At 34.3% G+C, this 21,302-nt stretch overlaps 1 protein-coding gene across 1 annotated transcript in view; it reads left to right on the top strand.

Annotated features, from left to right (window-relative positions):
• LOC131033275 (uncharacterized) overlaps positions 1 to 8,925 on the top strand; it is a 40,616-nt gene extending 31,691 nt beyond the window's left edge. Inside the window, exons 6-7 of the mRNA XM_057964449.2 lie at positions 6,712 to 6,857; positions 8,176 to 8,925. Of these exons, the coding sequence (XP_057820432.2) occupies positions 6,712 to 6,857; positions 8,176 to 8,360 (331 nt within the window). The 3' untranslated portion in view covers positions 8,361 to 8,925. The remainder of the gene's footprint in view (positions 1 to 6,711; positions 6,858 to 8,175) is intronic.
• Positions 8,926 to 21,302: the final 12,377 nt, after the last annotated feature.

Below are 21,302 nucleotides of genomic sequence, written 5' to 3'. Positions count from 1 at the left end.
ATTTTTCATTTCATTTGGTAATAGTATGATAATAGTTAATAGTGAAGAAGTGTGAGAGATAATAGTTAGAGTTAGAAGCAAATTTTATTTTGTAGCAAGATTGAGTCTTGAAGAGAGAAATTCAAGCAATTGTTGTATATGATGACTTGGAAATCAATAAAATATTGAAGTTATGGTGTTTTGTTGCAAATTTCTTGAGTTATCTTCATGGTTGTTGGATGTACTTGAATCACGCTCAATCAAAGTAGTTTGTTAGTTTGAAAGGCTAAGTGTGAGATTTGATATTTGGTAGGATTCGCTATCCAAACCACTAGCTTCTTGCTGATTGTAGGAACGCCTTGCGTGGTCGACTGGAAAACATTTTGAGTCCTTAACCTTCAAGCATTTTCGCATCTAGGATATGTACCTTCGTAGTAGTGTCCTTGGTCTTTGATGCATTGAATACCATTATTACCTTAGAAGATCGCACTAATTTCAATTGAGTTGTTATCTTATGGCAAAATTGAAGTTGGTTGAGTCTTGCCAAATCTCATTCATGCTAAGTCGTTCATAGGGTTAGGCTAGATTAGACTTCCTTAAACCCTGTCCTTTTTCCATTTTTTTTTTTGAAAGTTCCTTTTAGTTTAGTAAAATCTTCGAGCTTTTGGAATCCGTAAGACGCCTTGGAGGAAACAGCAAATCACATCATACCACTAAAAAGCTTGTCCACACGTGGAGACCCCACTAAAAGAACCTTGGAGTCCATCTAACTGATCCTTTTTGCAGATCTTCAGCAGTTAGAGACTATTTTCTCAAGAGAGGATAAGATGCCTGTCGGTATTTTATTCTGTGTATGATTGTGTACAAAATACACGTCAACAGGCCCCTAGGGTGAACCCTGTCCAAACTAGTCACAAACCCAATGCAAACCAGGACCCACGCGAACCCGGTCCGTGTTAGGGGCTCTAGGCAGGCGAACCTGGTAACTTAGCTAATAGTTGCAAACTTGTTATGGAGGAATTGCAACACTATAGATTGGCAATAAGTTATAACTAATGGCTCTTCAGATCCCTATTTGCAGCTCTAAATGTGCAGAAAACTCTCAAGTGATATACAATGTTGGAAAGCTCTAGATGAGACCCTTTCAACATTATCTGCAAATTTAGAAAATATATATATAAGGGTTGACAAATTGCCTAGAAGTTGGCTGTGAGCCTGTGACCAAGCAAAGTAGCTATACATGCAACACCTTCTAATTCCACTTTATACCCCCAAGTTTTCACAATCTAAGTGCTATTTACCCTGGGAAAGCTCTCGATGAGGAATGCTATCTTGCAAATTTAGAAATTTGTTGCAAACTTGTTATGGAGGAATTGCAACACTATAGATTGGCTATAAGTTATAACCAATTTTGCATTATTTAACACTTCGCAACTCTATTTTTTGCTTGATAGCTGTTGGTTGAAAATTTGGGGTAAGGGCAAATTTTGGAATTTACAACAGGTTTTTAACATCCACTGTGGGGCACAATTTTTCAATATTGTGCTGCCTCCAAAAATAAGTGCTCTTTTTAAAGTGCTTGACTGATTCATGATTGGTTACAGGCTGCTCAAAAAGATATTAACTTAAAATTTGTGGAATCTTGCATGGGGTAACCACCCAAGCACCACTGATTCCACGGGAGTGTTACTGTGTTGGATGAAGAAGAGGCAGGAGCTGATCTTGCAAGAAGAGCAGCCCAAATAATTGCCCAAAGAAATAACCTGGGGCCAGTAGAACAAAGTGACATTACAAAAAATAACCTTGCAGAAGGAAGGGCAAAACACCAAATACATCAGTTGTCCATTTCCTCAAAAGATAGGCAAACATATTTACCTTCATAAAGCCAAAAACCTCTCCAATGAAAACTATCAAACTGATTATTAGCCTCCCTTCACCAATACAAGAAAGTCAACAAAATATCCAAGCCAAAAAAACCCTTGCAGAAGTGACATTACAAAAAATAACCTTGCAGAAGGAAGGGCAAAACACCAAATGCATCAGTTGTTCATTTCCTCAAAATGATAGGCAAAGATATTTCCCCTCATAAAGCCAAAAACCTCTCCAATGAAAACTATCAAACTGATTATTAGCCTCTCTTCACCAATACAAGAAAGTCAACAAAATATCCAAGCCAAAAAAACATCCGAATTGGAGGTTGCAACAGCTGAAACTCCAAGCCATGTCAAAAGCCTTCCATAGCGAACCAATCAAAAAACACTACAGTGGTGTCTTGACTGATCAGACTTGGTGTCAATCAGATCGTTATGAACTTTAGGCTTTTCCTCAAATGAACTGAATTGAACCTATAGATCACCTAAGGTCTTTTTGAGCTCAAGATAGCTTGGCGAAAAGACTCTATAAAAGAAGAATATGGGGTGAGAACTTCGCATAAAGATGTAGAGAGTAGAAAGTGTGTGAGAAGGCAGCCATGCATCAGAATCTCCATATGCGCTTAAGGATGATGCATCTGAAGGTCTAAGTAATAACATTGTGGTATGGGGAGAGACCAAGAAGAGTTGCTCTCCCAAACTAAGCCTGAGGAAGGAGCATAGGGAGAGTGGAGAAGAGAAAGCTCATAAGGCATAGGGGGATAGCCAAAATGCATGCTTAATAATCTCTTTTTTAGCACAGAAAGGCTAGGATGGAGAGGAAGAAATGAAGGGAAGTTGATCACCAGTAGGAACTTTAACATGAAGAACGTTCCAAGCTATCAATTGAGCTTGAACATTGGCTTTGGCCTTCAAAATTAAATAGCTTAACTTGTTCTATCTTGATTTATTAAACTTGCAATACCATTTGAGATAAGAGGGTGAGATATTGACAGGAGGGGTTGTCTGTACACAATTTTGAGAGAGAAAAAATAGAAGCTTCAGTTGTTGGGCCATTTCCAATATTTAAGGAAGTTATAATGACAAGGGTTGGACAACAAACATGATTGATCAGGAGTGACTGAATGCTGGATTTTTAGGATTGGGATCCTATATGCAGGGGAAGACTAAATTGAGACTTAAGTTGTTGTCATGTTTTCCAATCAAAAGAAAAGTAGTCCCACAAGTCTTGAAAAAATTGAAGGGCGCACAAGGCATAACCACGAGTCTTAAATTAAGGGGCAAGAAGCAGTTTATTCTTCCAGCTAACCAAGTCCCAGGAGTGGCTAGCAATATCCATTTAAATATGAAGGCATAAGATGTTTCCAAGGAGCATCCCCATCTAGGGCTCTCACAATCCATTTAGTTGTAAGGCAAGTGCCTTAAGTGTAAGGGTTTATAATTTCCAATCCTTCTCTACCTCTTGATTGAATGCAATGAGGCCACTTAGTAGTTGACAAACCTTTTTAATTTTCCCACCTAGACCAAAGGAAATTCCCAATTAACTGTCAACTGTTTATAAAAATTTTTAGTAGTTCAAATTTGCTATTATATCCATGTTTTTGAATCATCATAAACAAGTTTAAGAAAGTAATTGTTATCAAAATCAAATTATTTTTTATCAGACATCTTTTATATAAACCTAATAATGTAGGGAAAAGCCCATTAAACCTAGTGCTAACTTGGTATGACAAAACAATAAAAAAGTATCATAGCTATTGTAAAGTTAACTAAAACCCCAACTTTTAAGCATTCAGAATGTGACGAGGATTTGCCCCAAGAGCAATGCATCTATCATAGTATATGCAAAAATTATGGCCATATTTACATTCGCAATAAGATGAAGTTGAAAAACAAAAGAACTGGGATCACAAAAGTATCTAAAAGTTAAAAGCATTTCCCCTTTTTCAAACAAGTAGAGTGAATATCAATAGGTGAGATAAAGTAGGCACATAAAAGTCTCAAAGGCCCAGGCTTTAGCTGAATAGTAGTTTACTGTGGAGGACACAGAACAACATTTGTATACATGGAATTGCCCAAATTGAGAGCTTCTGTTTAAGACTTATGGTAGACCAGGCTCAGCAACTTTCTTCTCTCACAAACTTCATTTACTTTGCTCTAAGCTACTCCTATTCTCTGGCCTAGTTTTCATCCAGGCACCCCATCAGGGCTCTTTTGGAATATCAGAAAGCTTACCCTTTTCTTCAGGAGACAAAGCGAAAATAGGAAGAAGCATTTGCTTCTTCCTCATCAGCACTATGGAAATTGCTAGCTATTGGCATGGAATTGTGCCAGATTATGCATTTAATTATGTGCATTATTAATTTATAAACTAATATGTTCTGGTGACCTATGTTCTTGTTCGAGAAATTTGTTTGTTGTTTCTAGTAAGAAAGAGCTTCCCCATCTTATTTTTCTCAGCCTGCTAATTAATTTATAGAATTAAATTAATTAATTAATTAACTAGTCAATCAAGTAATTAATTAATTTTTAGTGGAAATAAGTAATAACTATTTAATCTCTTTCCTCACTCTTCTAGATTTTCTTTATTTGCCAGAAACCCAATTCATCTTATCCCTTGCCCTGTATTTCCCCTTTTCTAGTGTTGCGAAGAATCTATTTACAAAACTAGTAGATTTAATAATATCAAGCATTGGCTTCTTTTGTATGTTCCCTAAATATGGAGTTAGGAGAAGGATCCAAAATACTGGACAAAAATTTACAAACGAAGTTAACTTCAGAAACATTGGACAATAATTGAAAGTATAACTTGAAAATAGAAAACAAAAAATGGAACTATTTTTGTTGGTTTGCTGTGCGATGTACACCTGAGTTTTCAGAACTTTTCAGCATTAAATATGTTGCTTCAGGTCAGGGATTAGCACTCTAATTTTGCAGGATTCTCTCTATAAGTATAAGCTTTTCAAACTTGTCAAAATTTGTTGACAAAGAAATTGAAGTCCATGTATGATAAGGAAATGCTTTGCATACGCGTGCTTTTGATAAGATTTGTGATTAAAGAAGTAAAGCAAATGATTGAAACAATCAAGGAACCAATGATGTTGACTCCAATGCTAATCACACTTGCTTTTGCAAAATCATTTCTCATCAAATGCAATGCTCCAGTCTTATAAATTAGAGTTTTAATTTAAGTTGGTTGTTCACCCAATATATCTTGGAAGTCATAGGCTTAAGTTGAAAGAGAAATCAGGGTGCACACATGATACAAAATCATCACGTGTGTTTTGCTTAAATAGAGGTGGTATTTATTGGTTAATAATATTTCTTGTCAAGACATCATAGTAGTCAGAAATATCTAGTCCAACAAAAGATCTTATTGAGAGAACAACGAAAGTGGATAAAGAATTTCTAAAATTTTTACTTTCAAATTTTGTAGTATAAATGGAAAATGTTGAAGTAGATGCACTATCCCGTAAGAATGAAATAAATATGGTGCCAATTTGAGTATTTAAATAACATATTACAAATTCTAGGTAGAGTAGGTCAAAGAAAATGAAAAAGAATCTTTGACCAAATAGAAAACTTTCGTACATTTTCCTAGAAGAATAGTATGAAGGGACTTGTGTGGGGTGTGAGGACTCATGAATTCATGCTATGGTTGGGATGGGGAGAGGGATCAGCGACATGAAAGGTCATATGTGGGGCTTCAAGAGCCATAAAATCATGAAGTTTTAGGTGTGGAATTTAAAGAGTCGTGTGTAGAGTATTTTGTCTTCTTTGGGTGAAAGAGACAAAGTGAGGTGTTCCATCCCATCTTGGGGATTGGAAATGTAATTGGGGTGTTACATCTCTTCTTGGATCATTATGGATCACACCCTTGTGGATCCTTATGGATCACACTCTTGAAATATAGAAGAATTTCTTTCTCCATATCTGAAACTTTTGTGTCCATCTGTCTGGAACAAAACTCCCTCACATCTCCCTATTCATTCTCCAAGGTGATACTCAACACTAAAGTGGTTCGAGATAGAAGGTAGTGGTGCTCTATCATATGCTTTGAAACCTGTAACTGTAAAAACAATTGAATTTTTCTTGGTGTCCTTTCCCTAATCATCTCATTTATGGTCACTGCTTCTAGAACTCTATGCTGTCAACTGAAACTCTCCATGCTACAACCTCTACAATACATCAGATACTCCGTTGGTTGCAATGAGTTGGAACCCATATCACAACAATTGTTATGCTGGCTTCCTTACAACTTTTTGATTAATGAATGATTTTCCTTTCTAGTGTAACATATGTTAAAGTGAAGGTCCTACACGAGGATAATATTTACAGTCTAATTGAAATGATACTATGCATGTTACAACTACTAAAACTATATGAATCTTCATACTACAACTATGCACATGCTAGATTGGATTTTTTTGCTAAACACAAAACTGGTGGCTAGGTGACTTATCACCATAATGCATTTTTTCTTTGCTAGAAGTGTATTCCCAACCTCATCCTATCTCAAGCTTCCTCTCTTGGAGTGCTCTATTTCTTTGACTCTTACTTTCTACACACAGGAAGTGGTGCTAGTTTCCCTTCCTTGTTATACCATACAACAAGAACAAGTTACATGTTATAATGACAATATTGCCATGAAAAAATATGCACGTTTACAATACTGAAAAAACAAAACAAAAAACCCAACCGCTGTCCATGTTACTGATTTTTCTGGTGCTATAAACCATCTCTTTGATTGGTCAATAAAATGATAATTTGTTTTGACTAGTCTAACTCTATATAATAGTATTTTTGGATTGTAGAAATTAAAAGTTTTATATGGTTAATTGAAATTCACTTTGTCTATCAGATTGGAGCTTAAAGGTAGTCAACAAATTTATGGAGAATTTCTGGGGTTCAAAGGGAAGAAGGAGGATGTGGATGCCCTCAAAGTTGTAAAGAGGTCAAAGGTGGCCAAGATAGTCAAATATAAGCCAATTATGTTTGATCTTTTGAGTGAGTAACGGTTATGTTATTCTTTCTCTATTTTCCTTTTCTGAAATGTAAATGCTAAAAATGAACTGTTTAATGTTTATACTACAAATATTATTTGAAGTTCTATTACTGCAACTATTATAATGGTCGATGGGGGTATATTGATATTTTAAATAAGTGATAATTTGAGTGTCCTCGTTTTCTATCAATTAAGCATATAGTAGCATGGTATATAAGTTACAATATCACTTAGGAATGTCCTATTCCTTGGTTGACTTGAGGAAACATGGAACTTGCGTTAAAAGAATATAGTAAATGGCTAACTAAAATTAATGTAAGTTTGGGGATTTGAAACTAATATGTGCTTTTAGTTTACTTTTCTAGTTGTGTTATCCCTCCTGACATTCTTCACAACTTGGTCACTAGCTATGTTGAAATGGGATGTTGCGCATAAGTTTATGGATACAAACATCAGAGCTTTACCACTTAAACTTGTCTAAGTTTAACTTACATATGGAAACAAGTTAAATGTGTAGTTCTATTCAATTTAGAGTATTCCACACTCCTGTGTTTGGTCACTCGGCATGACAATGGAACATACCTTGCCTATTTGTTTTAACATGGAATTACTTTTTATTATCCACCCAAGGGATAGTCATTTGTGAGAATTTACATACGAAAATATTGGTTCTGGTTCCTCATTGTTGTCATACAAAAGTTGTTAACTGGAAAGGTTGGTCCACATGTCAATTTTACATTGTGATAACATTTTCCTAGCACCTTTATATAGAGAACATTGATGGTGAAACTTATTATTCTTTTATGAGTAGGAAACTATTGAGAATAGTAAATTACTAAATAGCCAAAATTGAGTATAGTAAATTACTAAATAGCAAATAGCAGAGTATAGTAAATAGCAGAGTATTAGCATTTTTGGCTGTCCAGGTTGTAATGAAGGTTAAAAAATCCATTGAAATCATGAAATGATATGTGATGTCCACATGTTTATGAACATAATTGAATGCCTATAGCAATACAAGATTGCATAATGTGGATAGAACATAGATCAATCATTTGAATTAGCTAATGTAAATCGCTGGTGGATAACTAGTCGACAGAATTACTCTTTGCAAAGAGTAAAAAGTGTTTTGGCAATGAATAAAACAGCCAATTTGTTGGCTGCATAGACACCACCATGTAAATCTGTGCCTGTTTTTAAAGCAAACTTGGTTTGCATTTGCCATCATGTTTGACTATGATAATAATTCCAGTTATCTATTTCTAATTCAATTTGTAATACTAATAGGTTGCTCAGTTTAAGTGGTATTTTACTTTGCAGGCGGGGGTTCAACTGTTCACCTTTTTTGTATACCTCGTGATTACCGGAATGAAGGTACTTCTGAAGTAGAAAGAACAGAGGTAAGTGTAAGAGCAGGTACAGAAGTGGTCTTTCAACCGATGGATGCAAAAAAGGCTCAACAATTCAAGGTTAAGAAAATTGCATGCTTATCATTGAGCCCATGAACCACTTTTTGGTGCCCTTATATTTGATAAGGACTTTCAATTCTATTTTTCCTTAGACAGCGAGATGTGAAGAAATAACAGCAGGAGGTCTGGGGGGATGTTGTTTATGTAGATAATATTTGCCAGCACAGGAAAGATGATATTTAAACTATGCTTACATTATACTACAGCCCTGAAGAGGTTGGTCTAGTGGCAAAGCCCATCGGGCTTAATATACAAGATTTCTGGTTTTAAGGCCATGGAGTTGTTCTCCACGGAAGCAATAAAGGAACACATTTCTTGGGGAAAGATTTTCAATTCATGAGCCATAGTGAAACATGTTCAAAATTTAGAATCCAGAAGTTAGTATGTCATTAACATTTGGCAACCACACCAGAAGAATTTTCCTAATATACTATTTCATGTCCAGTGGGTATGTTTAAAACTGCAAGGAAGGAAAAAAAGTTCCATATTCCTGAGATTTTTAATAGAAATTTACTGCATGTTTATAATATATATATATATACAACTCCAAGTGCTGAAAATTTGAAGTCGAAACTTGTAGTTATCATGTTTATTTGGATAATTTTCATTTCAATTTTCTTTGATTTATATACACTTTTTCATCTTCTAATCCATGCTACTAAATAAATCATTACTGATTGTTCCTTGATAATTAACATTTTTGGACCTGGCTTTTTTTCATCTTCCAATCAAAGCTCCCAAATAAATAAATACAACTATAGACATCACAAATTATTTTAATATAGTAAGTCCTCACGGAGAATATTACTTGTTAGTAATCATTCTTTAAGACGACCTTACAAATGTTCCCTTTTCCATAAGCTTATTGTTTTTTGTCACTTTGTGCTTTCCAAAAACTACTCTATTAACATTGATTATTTGTGACTATGCATGTCAATTATTGTAGTATAGTGTATTATTGAAGTAAGTTGCTATGGATAAGTACATAATTATTGTGCATTGTAAAGTAACATTTGCAATGTTAATTATACAATAGTGAGCATTAAAGTTTGATTGAATTAATTGGATTAATGTATTAATGCAATATATTGAAATCTAAAATAAAACTAGTATATTTATTTTTAGAAGAACATAGGTTAAGTATGTTCAAAGATATCATATTTGTTCATTATTCTAGTTAAAAATTTATTAATTTTTTTTATTAATAATATAAAAGTACATATAATCCCAACTACCAGCCATGAGATCATAGGGGACCCCAAATAATCATATTACAAAATTGTCATATGTTTTGACTATTAGAATATTTAATTATATTTTAGTCACCTATATTTAGTTCCTTGTTTAATGGTCATTTAGCTTTTTAATTAATTAACTTTTAAGCTTTATTTAGCATTTAGCTTTTTCTTTTTAGTTAATTAGCTTTTAAGCTTAATTTAGCTTTTAGCTCTTTAATCTTTTACTTTAATATTATGTTCTAATTATAGAACATAGTCTTGTAACCTCTATATATACGTGTGTATATCGTTCAATGTAATCATCTGATTATTGAATCATTCATTCAATTTATTTTTCATGGTATTAGATCATGAAAATTAAAAATGTTGAAAATTTTTGTTATTAAAAAATTTCGGAGTTTTTATTAAAGAGATTTTTTTTAAAACTGTTTTTTTTTTAAAAGCAGATTTTTTTCTCTTCTTGGGTAGTTTTTTTTTGCAAGTTGAAAATTTTCTTAAGATTTCTGCAATTTTCGACTAGGGTTTTGACCCTTCTGTTCAAGTCAGAATTTTATTTTGGTTGTAGATTCATGATGGGTTTTTCGAGAACTCAACTGGGTCGTCGTCAAATTCTTATGGGTGCATCATTTTATCGTGCCTTGATTTTTGTGTCAGCAAATTTGTATTCTGTTTTTAGATTTTTGGTGGGTTTTTCAAGATCTTTTTTGGGTTGGTCTCAGATTTTTTTAGGTGCCTCGTTTTCCGTGCCTCAATTTTGTGTTAGCAAATTTGCCTTGGAATTTAAAAACAGTTCACAATTTCTGCTATTTCTGTGGACGTTGGGATTTTTGCTGTTTTTTTGGCACCATTTATGTTGTTTTAAGTGCAGAAAATTTTAATTTTTGAGTTTCTTCCAAACCTCAAAATTCGTGCCTTGGAATTTGTGCCAGAATTCTCTTATAGGGTTTCAGTTTTTTCAACAGTTGTTTCTATTTTGGTTTTTTTTAAAATCAGATTCTTCTGTCTCTTGCTTTCACTTAGTTGACCTCGATCAACCTCGATTTTCGTGATGACATTTTTAACCAACATCATGTTGGAACACAGTCAGAAGTTCAACGGTCACAACTACAACACCTGGAAGCAACGTATGCTTACCATCTTTCAATATCGTTGCCTTGATCAGCTTGTTTTGGGCAAGGAATCTCGTCCTACAACAACAAGTGATGATCAAGACAAACATGATGTGAAGAATCGAGAGGCTGTCATGCTTATCAAACTCTCCGTCACAGATGATCAACTCCCACAGGTGCCTTCAGGTAAAACAACAAAAGAGATCTGGGATCTTTTGAAGGATCTTCATGAAACGTCCGACAAGAGCCGAGCTTTCTTTCTGAAGAACATGTTGTTTTCTATCATGATGGATGAGAAGTCATCTATCCAAGCACATCTTACGAAGATCAAGGACATCCGTGCTCAGTTGGAAGCTATAGGCCGAACCATGGTGGAAGAGGATATGGTAGTGATCACGCTGAAAAGCCTTCCCAAATCCTACGAGCATTTCATTGATACGCTCAATATCTCCTCTACTAGTGTTGATTTGAAGTTTCTTGATCTTTGCAACAAGCTGCTCCAATAGGATCGATGGAAGCAACAGTTTGGAAGCAGTGCTAGTTCATCCACTGAACAGGCTTTCACAGCCTCAACGTCGCATAAGTACAAGGGTAAAGCTCCGTCCTTCCAGCAGAAAGGACAAGGTCAAGGTCAACCTCAACAGTCTTCCAAAAAGAAGAGCTTAGAGTGTTCCTACTGTCATATATATGACCATTTGGTGAAAGATTGCCGGAAATTGATAGCATCCCAACAATCCAAACAGGGAGGGTCCAAGTAGAAAGCCAATTCTACCACGCATCCTGATCAGAAGGAATCTGCCTTCTATGCATTCATGGCCCAAACCTCCTCTGATGATGTTCAATCATCAACCTAGTACATTGACTCTGGAGCCTCTCGACATTTCACACATCGTCGAGATTGGTTTACAGAGTAAATGCCTTTCACTGATTCAGTGATCTTTGGTGGAGGTGAAGAGTATACTGTTGTCGGCAAGGGCAACGTTCAAATTTCATCTAGTGGGAGGGATTTAATATTCCTCAATGTATACTTTGTACCTGGTATGAAGCTCAATCTACTGTTAGTCAGTCATATTATGCAGCATTCAACACAGCTGGATGTCGTCTTCGGGTTGCACAAGTGCAACATTGTTGACAGGGAGACTCGCACTACAGTTGTAGTTGGTATTGAGGATCATGGTCTTTATAGACTTGTTGATTCTACTGGTTCTCAGGAGCTCGCCATGGTAGCTAGGAGTACTTCCATCAACACTCTTTGACATCAGTGATATGGGCATCTCAATGTCCACTATCTCTCTCAGTTGGTTTGAGAGGATCTAGTCGTAGGATTACCTAAGATTCAAACTCAGAATCATGGAGTTTGCGGAGCGTGTCAAGCTGGAAAGCAGCATAGGACTCCGTTTTCAGATGGAGATGCTTGGAGAGCATCCAAGGTCTTGCAACTCGTTCATGCAGACATCTGTGGTCCCATGAACACTCCATTAGTCACTGGATGCAGGTATTTTCTATTATTTGTTGATGATTTCAGTAGACGCATATGGGTTTATTTTCTTAAGCATAAATTAGAGGTGTTCACCATGTTTCAAACGTTTAAGGCCTTAGTGGAAAAAGAGTCTAGCTATCAGATAGTCACTCTTCGGTCCGACAATGGAGGGGAATTTTGTTCTTTAGAGTTCACCAACTTTTGTGTATCACATGGCATTAAGCATCAACTTACCACACCTTACACCCCACAGCAGAACGGTGTTGTTGAGTACAGGAACCGTACAGTCACTGAGATGGCTCGGTCTATGTTGGAGCATAGAAATGTTCCGAAACACTTTTGGGTGGAAGCGGTCTTCACTGCAGTCTACCTTCTGAACCGGTCTCCCACAAAGGCCGTTAAGAAGATGACTCCAGAGGAAGCTTGGTCTGGCAGGAAGCCCAAAATCAGTCATTTGAAAGTTTTTGGCTCTACAGTTTATGTTTGGATTCCAAATGCCACGTGCACCAAACTGGATCCAAAGAGTAAAAAATTGATGTTCATCAGCTACAGTGACAACCACAAGGCATATCGACTAGTTGATATAGACACTAATCACCTCATATTTAGTCGAGATGTAGTATTTGATGAAGAAAGAGGGCCTTTTCAGCCTTCCTCTCCTGATTTGAGCACTAAGGATCACCCTCCAAAGGTTGTAAGTATGGGTGTTCGTCTTCCCTTAGCTCCACTTGATGGGAGGGATTTAGTTGACTCTGAAGTCGTGGGGTCTCCTAGGCATGACATTGCACCCCCTGACTTTCCTCAAGATCTTCTCGATCCACATCCAGAGGAGCTTGCTCCAGATATTCCAGGCACTCTTCATCCTGCAACAGATGTTGGTACTTCTACTCTCCGGCCTAAGTGGTGGGCCAAGACCATTGGTGATCTTCATGATGATGAGCTCATTGAGGGTAGATCCGTTAGAGGTAAGAGCCAACAACACACAGTTAATTTTGCTCTTATGACCAATATTCACAGTATTTATGAGCCTCAAATATATACAGAGGCTAAAGGTGTACCTGAATGGGAAAAGGCTATGGCAGCGGAGCAACATAGTCTTCTGAAAAACAACACTTGGGTATTGTCTAATCTTCCTCCAGGAAAGAAGCCCATTGGCTGCAAATGGGTGTTTAAAGTCAAGTATAAAGCTGATGGAAGTCTTGATAAGTACAAGGCTCGGTTGGTGGCAAAAGGGTTTTCACAGAAGGAGGGCATCGACTATGAAGATACATTTGCTCCCACAGCCAAGATGAGTACCATTAGGCTTGTCCTTGCTCTCTCAGCTCAATTTGGATGGAAAGTCCATCAAATGGACGTCAAGAGTGCCTTTCTCAATGGTGATTTGCAAGAAGAAGTCTACATGACGTAGCCTCCAGGTTTCAAGGTTGCCGGTAAGGAACACCAGGTATGTAGACTAGTCAAAGCACTCTATGGCCTCAAACAAGCTCCTCGTGCATGGTACATCAAAATTGATAAGTACTTGATTGATCAAGGCTTTCAGAGGAGTCCTTCAGATCCCAATTTGTATGTCAAACATACTAATGATTATATTATATTTCTAGTAGTCTACGTTGATGATCTCATCATTACTGGCAATGCAGCACATCTGATCATGCAGGTCAAACAGAATGTGTGTCAGCATTTTGATATGACAGATTTGAGACTTCTCCATTATTGTCTCAGTGTAGAGGTTTGACAGACTGATAGCCACATATTCATTTCTCAGTCAAAGTATGCCAAGAGCCTACTAGATAAGTTTCGAATGCAAGATTGTAAACTTGCATCTACACCTATGAAGATAGGGCTCAAATTATCAGTCAAATCAGATTCACCTGCAGTGGATGAGTCTTCATTCAAACAACTAGTGGGCTACCTCATCTATCTCACCACCACTAGACCTGACATCAGTTATGCTGTGAGCTATATTTCTCGCTTCATGTCAGCCCCAAAAGTTGAACATTGGGTTGCAGCGAAGCGTGTGCTTAGATATGTGAAGGGCACTCCTGATTTTGGCATTCTGTTCAGCAGAAGCAAAGATCCTAAGCTGGTTGGTTTTACAAACTCAGATTGGGCCGGTTGTGTTGATGACAGAAAGTCAACTTCTGGGTATCTTTTCAGCTTGGGTACAGGTGCAATCACATGGACCAGCAAGAAGCAACAGGCAATAGCTCTTTCCTCGACCGAAGCAAAGTATCGGGGAACTGTTAAGGCAACATGTGAGGCAATTTGGCTACGTAGGATGCTCGCAGACATGCAAATGTCTCAACCAAGACCTACTCCCTTGTTTTGTGATAATCAAGGGGTTCTAAAATTAGCCAAAAATCCAATCTTCCATGAGCAGACAAAGCATGTGGAGCTTCATTGTCATTTCATCCACCAGCATGTTGAAGATGGATCAATGATACTGCAGTACATTCCTACAAAAGATCAGACTGCAAATATCCTCACGAAGTCCTTGAGCCCGACAAAGTTTCTCAAATTTAGAGGGTAGCTTGGTGTGGTAGATAACATGACCATTAAGGGAGGGTATTAGAATATTTAATTATATTTTAGTCACCTATATTTAGTTCCTTGTTTAATGGTCATTTAACTTTTTAGTTAATTAGCTTTTAAACTTTATTTAGCGTTTAGCCTTTTCTTTTTAGCTAATTAGCTTTTAAGCTTAATTTAGTTTTTAGCTCCTTAATCTTTTACTTTAACGTTATGTTTTAATTATAAAACATTGTCTTGTAACCTCTATATATACGTGTGTGTATATCATTTAATGTAATCATCCGATTATTGAATTATTCATTCAATTTATTTTTCATTGACAACATTATCTACCTGAACAACCTAAACCACCAAACAACCAAGAACAACCATAGAGAAAGGAAATTATACAAAAATTTCAAGAATTAGCACAAAAAACTCACATAGACACCAACGTCACCAATTACTTGGGCTCCTCCTTTGCAGACTTGAGAGGGCCATTGTGCCAGTAATCTTCTCGGTCGCAATGCAGTCCCTTTCCACTATTATTCATCTTTGCCAACACTGCCGCCCTCCACAGCTTCTCCCGTTTACCGAGAAACTCTTTGAAGGCCTCCCAACCCATTTGTGCATCCATTTTGTGCTCTCCTCTCTGTCGCTTGAGGCGCTCCACAATATGAAATCCCTCATTTTAAATGAAATGCCGCATGGTATGAAATCTTATTTTGAATTTTTATGAGAGATTTCATACCATGGGTCCAATCTTGTGCACACACTCATGCATCACCCATTCCACCTCCTCCTTACTGCCCAATTCCAATCCCTAAGCAAGGAACAATGACACAATGTAGATGTTGAAACGATATCGATACTTCATCCGCATAAATTCTTCACCCAACAGAAGATAAATGATCTGTAAAAACGCAGATTCTTCAATTTTAAACACACTTTTCAACCTCTTTTCTGAGACAAATGTTTCTTATGGGTTAATAGTGTAAACCCCGCCTCCATCCTTCACCCTGTGTCACCTAGAAAACCCTCGCACTGCCAGCATTCGCTCAGCAACTTCCCGTTTATGATGTCTGTGCAGGTGAAAATGAAACGAACCTCCGCATTTAAATCATTCTACGGTTCCCACCGAACCTCCCAGATCCCTTCAAACTAAAGATTACAAAAATCTTCCCACAATTCATCATGATCCGGATTTAATGACACTGCCACCTTGGAAAGTGCGTCGGCCAACACATTCTCCGGGTGATTTTAAATTCATCAAAATATTTTCAATGATTTTAATGAATTTATTCAAATTCCAATCCAGCATTTCCCCCTAATAATTGCGTTTATAATTATCAAAGAATCATTGTCTGACTTCCTCCACTCAACCTTTGATATTTCCCGTGGTTCTAGATTAGGTCAAATAGACCCATTAACAGGAAAAATAAATAAATAAATTATTATATTATTTATTGTAATGAATATTAAATTTTCATTATTTTGATATGATTATATTATTATGTTTTGATATATTCTTTTTTTTATATTGTTATATTTTCATTAAACTCTTTACAATTGTAGAAAAGCTTATTCTTCACCAAAACCGAAAAAATCTATTAAGATTACATTATATTATTATTATAGTATCATATCGTTATATTTTTATTTTATATTCATTATGAATTTTATATAGAACACTTTTAATCCATGTAATTAATAACATTAAATTGAGATAATTTATGAAGTTAATTGATTGATCATTAAATTTCAAAGTGAGTGGTAGTTATGGATATAAAAAATTTAAAATAACATTTAAATATTTTTTTTTTTTCATGCATTTAAATGTCACAAACACCTCAAACTAAATGCTTCTAGTTTTTATTGACAGATGTTTTAGCATTCATATATATGAGTATAATACGCAGTCAAATCATTTTTCATGCTTAAGCTAATTGATTTTTTATAAGAAATTATTTACAATTTGATTAAAGATTTTTGAGACAATAATATGATAAGTCTTTTTTATAAGAAAAATAACTAGCATATATATCTTAAATTTTAATTTAATCCATATAAAATACGCCGAATATATCCTTCTCTTGGCGCCTATTTCAGATTAGGATATAAAATTGATTAAAAATAGGCGCCTCTAGAAGGATATCTTTGGCATATTTTATATGGATTAAATTAAAATTTAAGATATATATGCTAGTGGGAGTCGGCGTGAGATGAAAAACATAAAATAAATGCAATATATAATTATATAGAATCTTTTTCTTGAATTGAATTATATTATAGTATTATATGATATTATTATATTAGTATGCCAAGATATATGAAATATTATATACCTATTTAGAGTATTTTTAATAAATATATGTGTTGCAAGATTAAAGCATATACAAAAAAGTAAGACATATTAGACTTTATTTAACGATAACATAAAACTTTATTCAATGGTCAATATTATGGTTACGGATAGGGTTAGGGTTAGGGTTAGTATTATGGTTAGAGTTAAGGTTTACATCATTATTATGCCTACAGTTAGGGTTTGCATCAAGTTTAGGGTTCAGTTTGGGTTTAGAATTATGGTTAGGGTTAGGATTTAGGATTACTATTAGGATTACAGTTAGGGTTCCGTTTAGGGTTAGGGTTAAGTTTATGGTTAGGGTTAAGGTTAAGGTTAAGGTTAAGGTTACTATTATGGTCAAGGCTAAGGTTTACATTATTGTTAAGGTTAGAGTTAGGGCTATGATTAAGGCTAGGTTTTAAGGCAAAGGTTATGATAATGGTTAGGATTTATATCATGGTTAGTGTTAGCATCAAGGTTAAGGTTTGGTTTAGGTTTAGGAATATGCTTAAGGTTAGGGTTAAAGATCACAATTGGGGTTAGGGATACCTTTAGGGTTTAGTGCTTAGGGATCAGTTTATGGTTAGGGTTAGGTTTATTGTTAGTGTTTTAATTATGTTTAGAGTTTATATCAAATTTAGGGCTAGGGTAACCATAATTACAATTAGGGTCAGGGTTACAGTTACGGTTTAGTGTTAGGGTTAAGGTTAGTATTATGGTTAGGGTTATGACTAGCATCAAGGTTAGGGTTTGATTTAGGTTTAGGGTTATGGTTATGGCTAGGATTAAATTAGGATTAAAGTTTAATTAAGGTTAGGGTTTGGGTTAGAGTTTACTTAAGATTAGGGTTTAGTTTAGAATAAGGGTTCAATTGTGGTTAGATTAGGGTTCAAGTTTGATTATTAATATAAATTTAAAATAAAAACATTTTAAAATACTCTAAACTTTATTTTAGATTTTAATAAGGGCTATGATTCAATTACATTAGGGTTATAGTTAAATTAGGATTGAGATTGCACTATAATTTAATTAAGATTAGAGTTCATCTATGGTTAGATTAAGGTTGAAGTTGTTAATTCTAGTGTCATATGTACGGTTCAATTAGGTTTAAATTAGGGATATTTTCAAACTTATCATTTGATTATGATAGGGGTTTAATTATTATTAGGGATACTATTAGATTTTTAATTAAGGTTAGAATTAGGGTTATGATTCAATTACATTTAATTAGAGTTAGGGATTGGGCTATAATTTAATTAAGATTAGAGTTCATCTAAGGTTAGATTAAGGTTGAAGTTGTTAATTCTAGTGTTATGGGTAGGGTTCAATTAGGTTTAAATTAGGGATATTTTCAAACTTATCATTTGATTATGATAGGGGTTTAATTATTATTAGGGATACTATTAGATTTTGAATTAAGGTTAGAATTAGGGTTATGATTTAATTACATTAGGGTTAATGTTAGTGTTTGGGTTACAATTGAATTAAGATTAGGCTTTAGTTTAGTGTAAGGGTTCAATTGTGCTTAGATTAGGGTTCAAGTTTGATTGTTAATATAAATTTTAAATACAAACATTTTAAAATACTCTAAACAAGATTTTAATTAAATTTATCTTAACGTAGTCCTATCCCTAATACAACCCTAACCCTAACTATCTCTAATACAACCATAACCCTAACGATAATTAAACTAAAATCATATTTTAGTGCTTATCAAATCTTAACCATAACCATGATTAATTCCAAACTTTAATTGAACCCTAATCCTAACCATAGATAAATCCTAATCCTAATAGAATTATAGCTCAAACCCTAACCCTAATTAAACTTTGATCCTAATTTAGCTATAACCCTAATGTAATTGAATCATAACCCTAATTAAAATCTAACACTAACCCTAACTATATGTAAACCCTTATCATAATCAAATCCAAACCTCGACGATATCCCTAATATAAACTTAATATAAACTTAATTAAAACCTCTTACCTGGGCCTAATGGAACCCTAACCCTAATTGAACCTTAAACCTAAATCGTAACCCTAACATTGAATCAAGGTTATGATTCAATTACATTAGGGTTAAGGTTAAATTGGGATTGAAGTCAAATTAGGGCCAGGGTTCATATTAGGGTTAGGGTTCAATTAGAGTTAGATTAAGATTCATGTTGTATAGGTAGGGTTTAATTCTATAGTTAGAGTTAAGTTTATGGTTAGGTTAGGCTTGGAATTCAATTTGAGGTATTAAAGTTAATTTTCAATGTTATAGTTAATTAGATATACTTGGTCCAATTAGAATTAGTGTTTGCTTTTCGTAATAGTTTAATTATAGTTAGGATTAGGATTAGAGTCCACTTAGGATCAAGTTTAGGTGTAGATAAGGGTTAGACTTAGATCAAGATTATAGTTTAATTAATATTAAAGTTCCATTTGGTTAGGTTTAAGTTTAGGGCTATGGTTGAATTATGGTTATAGGTTCAAGTTGTAGTTAGGGCTTAATTTTAGGAATATATTTAACTATAGGCTTAAATTATGGTTACATTTAAATTATTGTAGGATTAGGTTATGGTTATAGTTCAATTAGGTATAGATTAGAGATTTTGTTATGATAGTTGGGTTTACATAGGGTTAGTATTAGATTTTCATTAGGGTTATGATTCAATTACATTAAGGTTATAGTTAAATTAGGATTAGAGTTTAATTAGAGTTAGGGTTTATGCTATAATTTAATTAAGATTAGAGTTCATCTATGGTTAGATTAAGGTTCAATTTGTTATTTCTAGTGTTATAATTAGGTTTAGGGTTACATTTCAATTAAGATTATGATAATGGTTATGGTTGGCTAGCATCAAGGATAGGGTTTGTTGTAGGTTTAGGGTTATGGTTAGTGTTAAATTAGGATTAAAGTTCAATTAATGTTATGATAACATTTCAATTATGGTAAGATTAGGCCATGCGTAGGGTTCAATTAGGTTTAGATTATGGATATTTTCAAACTTATCATTTGATTATGATAGGGGTTTAATTATTATTAGAGCTACTAAAACTAAAATCATGTTTGAGTGCTTATCAAAGCACTCCATAACTATGATTAAATCAAAACCTTAATTGAGGTAATAACTTTATGAAATAATTTGAAATATTTAATTTAAAAATTCAATTTTAATATTTTGTATGCAAATAACATCAATTTTTTAAAATCTCAAAAATAGTATATTTTAATGATTGAAATTTAGAAACATACAATTTCTTTTTATCTTTTTAAATTGAAAAATTATTTTTGAAATATTTGTTTAGGCATGTAAATTTGTTTTTTTTGAATTTTTTAATATTATATTTATATGTTTAAGATTTATAATAGATTCTTTAGATTTACTTATTGCATAATTTCTTTTAACCAAATAACTTTGTATTTAAGAACTCCAAAACTAAAAAAATAATACAAAAAATATCAAATAATATTTAATTTTATTTAAAAAAATAATAATTATTGAAAAAAATAAGTAACCTCTCCTATTCTTAAGGAATAATGAAAAAAAAAATAAGCGCCTTATATTTTTGTTATTTATATAAGCTGATTACCTAACAACATTAGGTTTTATCTATAAAAAAATTGCAGCTTTCATAGTGAGATGCAAAAACCCCTGTAGCTAGCTGATATATTCAATCAATATTCCGGCAGCTTATTAGGTATATTCAATTAATATTCCTGCAGATTGTTAGTTGGGATATTTAATTAATTTTCCTTAAATAAATAATAAATGAAGAATTCGATTCACTGCATGCAATAACTACTTTAAGAATTGGATGCATTGCATGCATTATCTATTTTAATCTAAAGAAATCATTCTCTGTATAATCACTTGAAATTATCAAGATTTCTTGTTCATTGTAATGGAAAGAAGACGAATACATTACCTATATAACTGCAATCTAATATTTAGCTTTGCTTACCTGAAGGGGTTTGAAGTTGATGCTGAATGATTAATCTTTATTCTCCACTGAAATTTTGGGTCTTCAATTAAAAATTATCCGACAAACATATATTTTGATGTAGCAGACAGAATGCTTGAAAGGCCCAAAAGATGCCATCTCATGGAATGCAGGGATTGCAAAATTTGGAAAATGGATTTGTTGTAAAGGCTGTCAAAACTTTCGACAAATGGGATTGGAAGTTAAAAGCCAGATTCTTTACCAGTGTTCTCCCTACCTATGTGAAAATGGGAGCTTTTCAATAGGGCATGGAGATGCATCAAAACATAATTGCATGGAGGTTTCATCAGATACTCTGTTAGAC

This window comes from Cryptomeria japonica, chromosome 10 (genome assembly GCF_030272615.1).
Source record: "Cryptomeria japonica chromosome 10, Sugi_1.0, whole genome shotgun sequence".
Classification (NCBI taxonomy): domain Eukaryota; kingdom Viridiplantae; phylum Streptophyta; class Pinopsida; order Cupressales; family Cupressaceae; genus Cryptomeria; species Cryptomeria japonica.
Note: the sequence above shows the minus strand (reverse complement) of the source record. Positions and strands in the feature narration are given on the sequence as shown.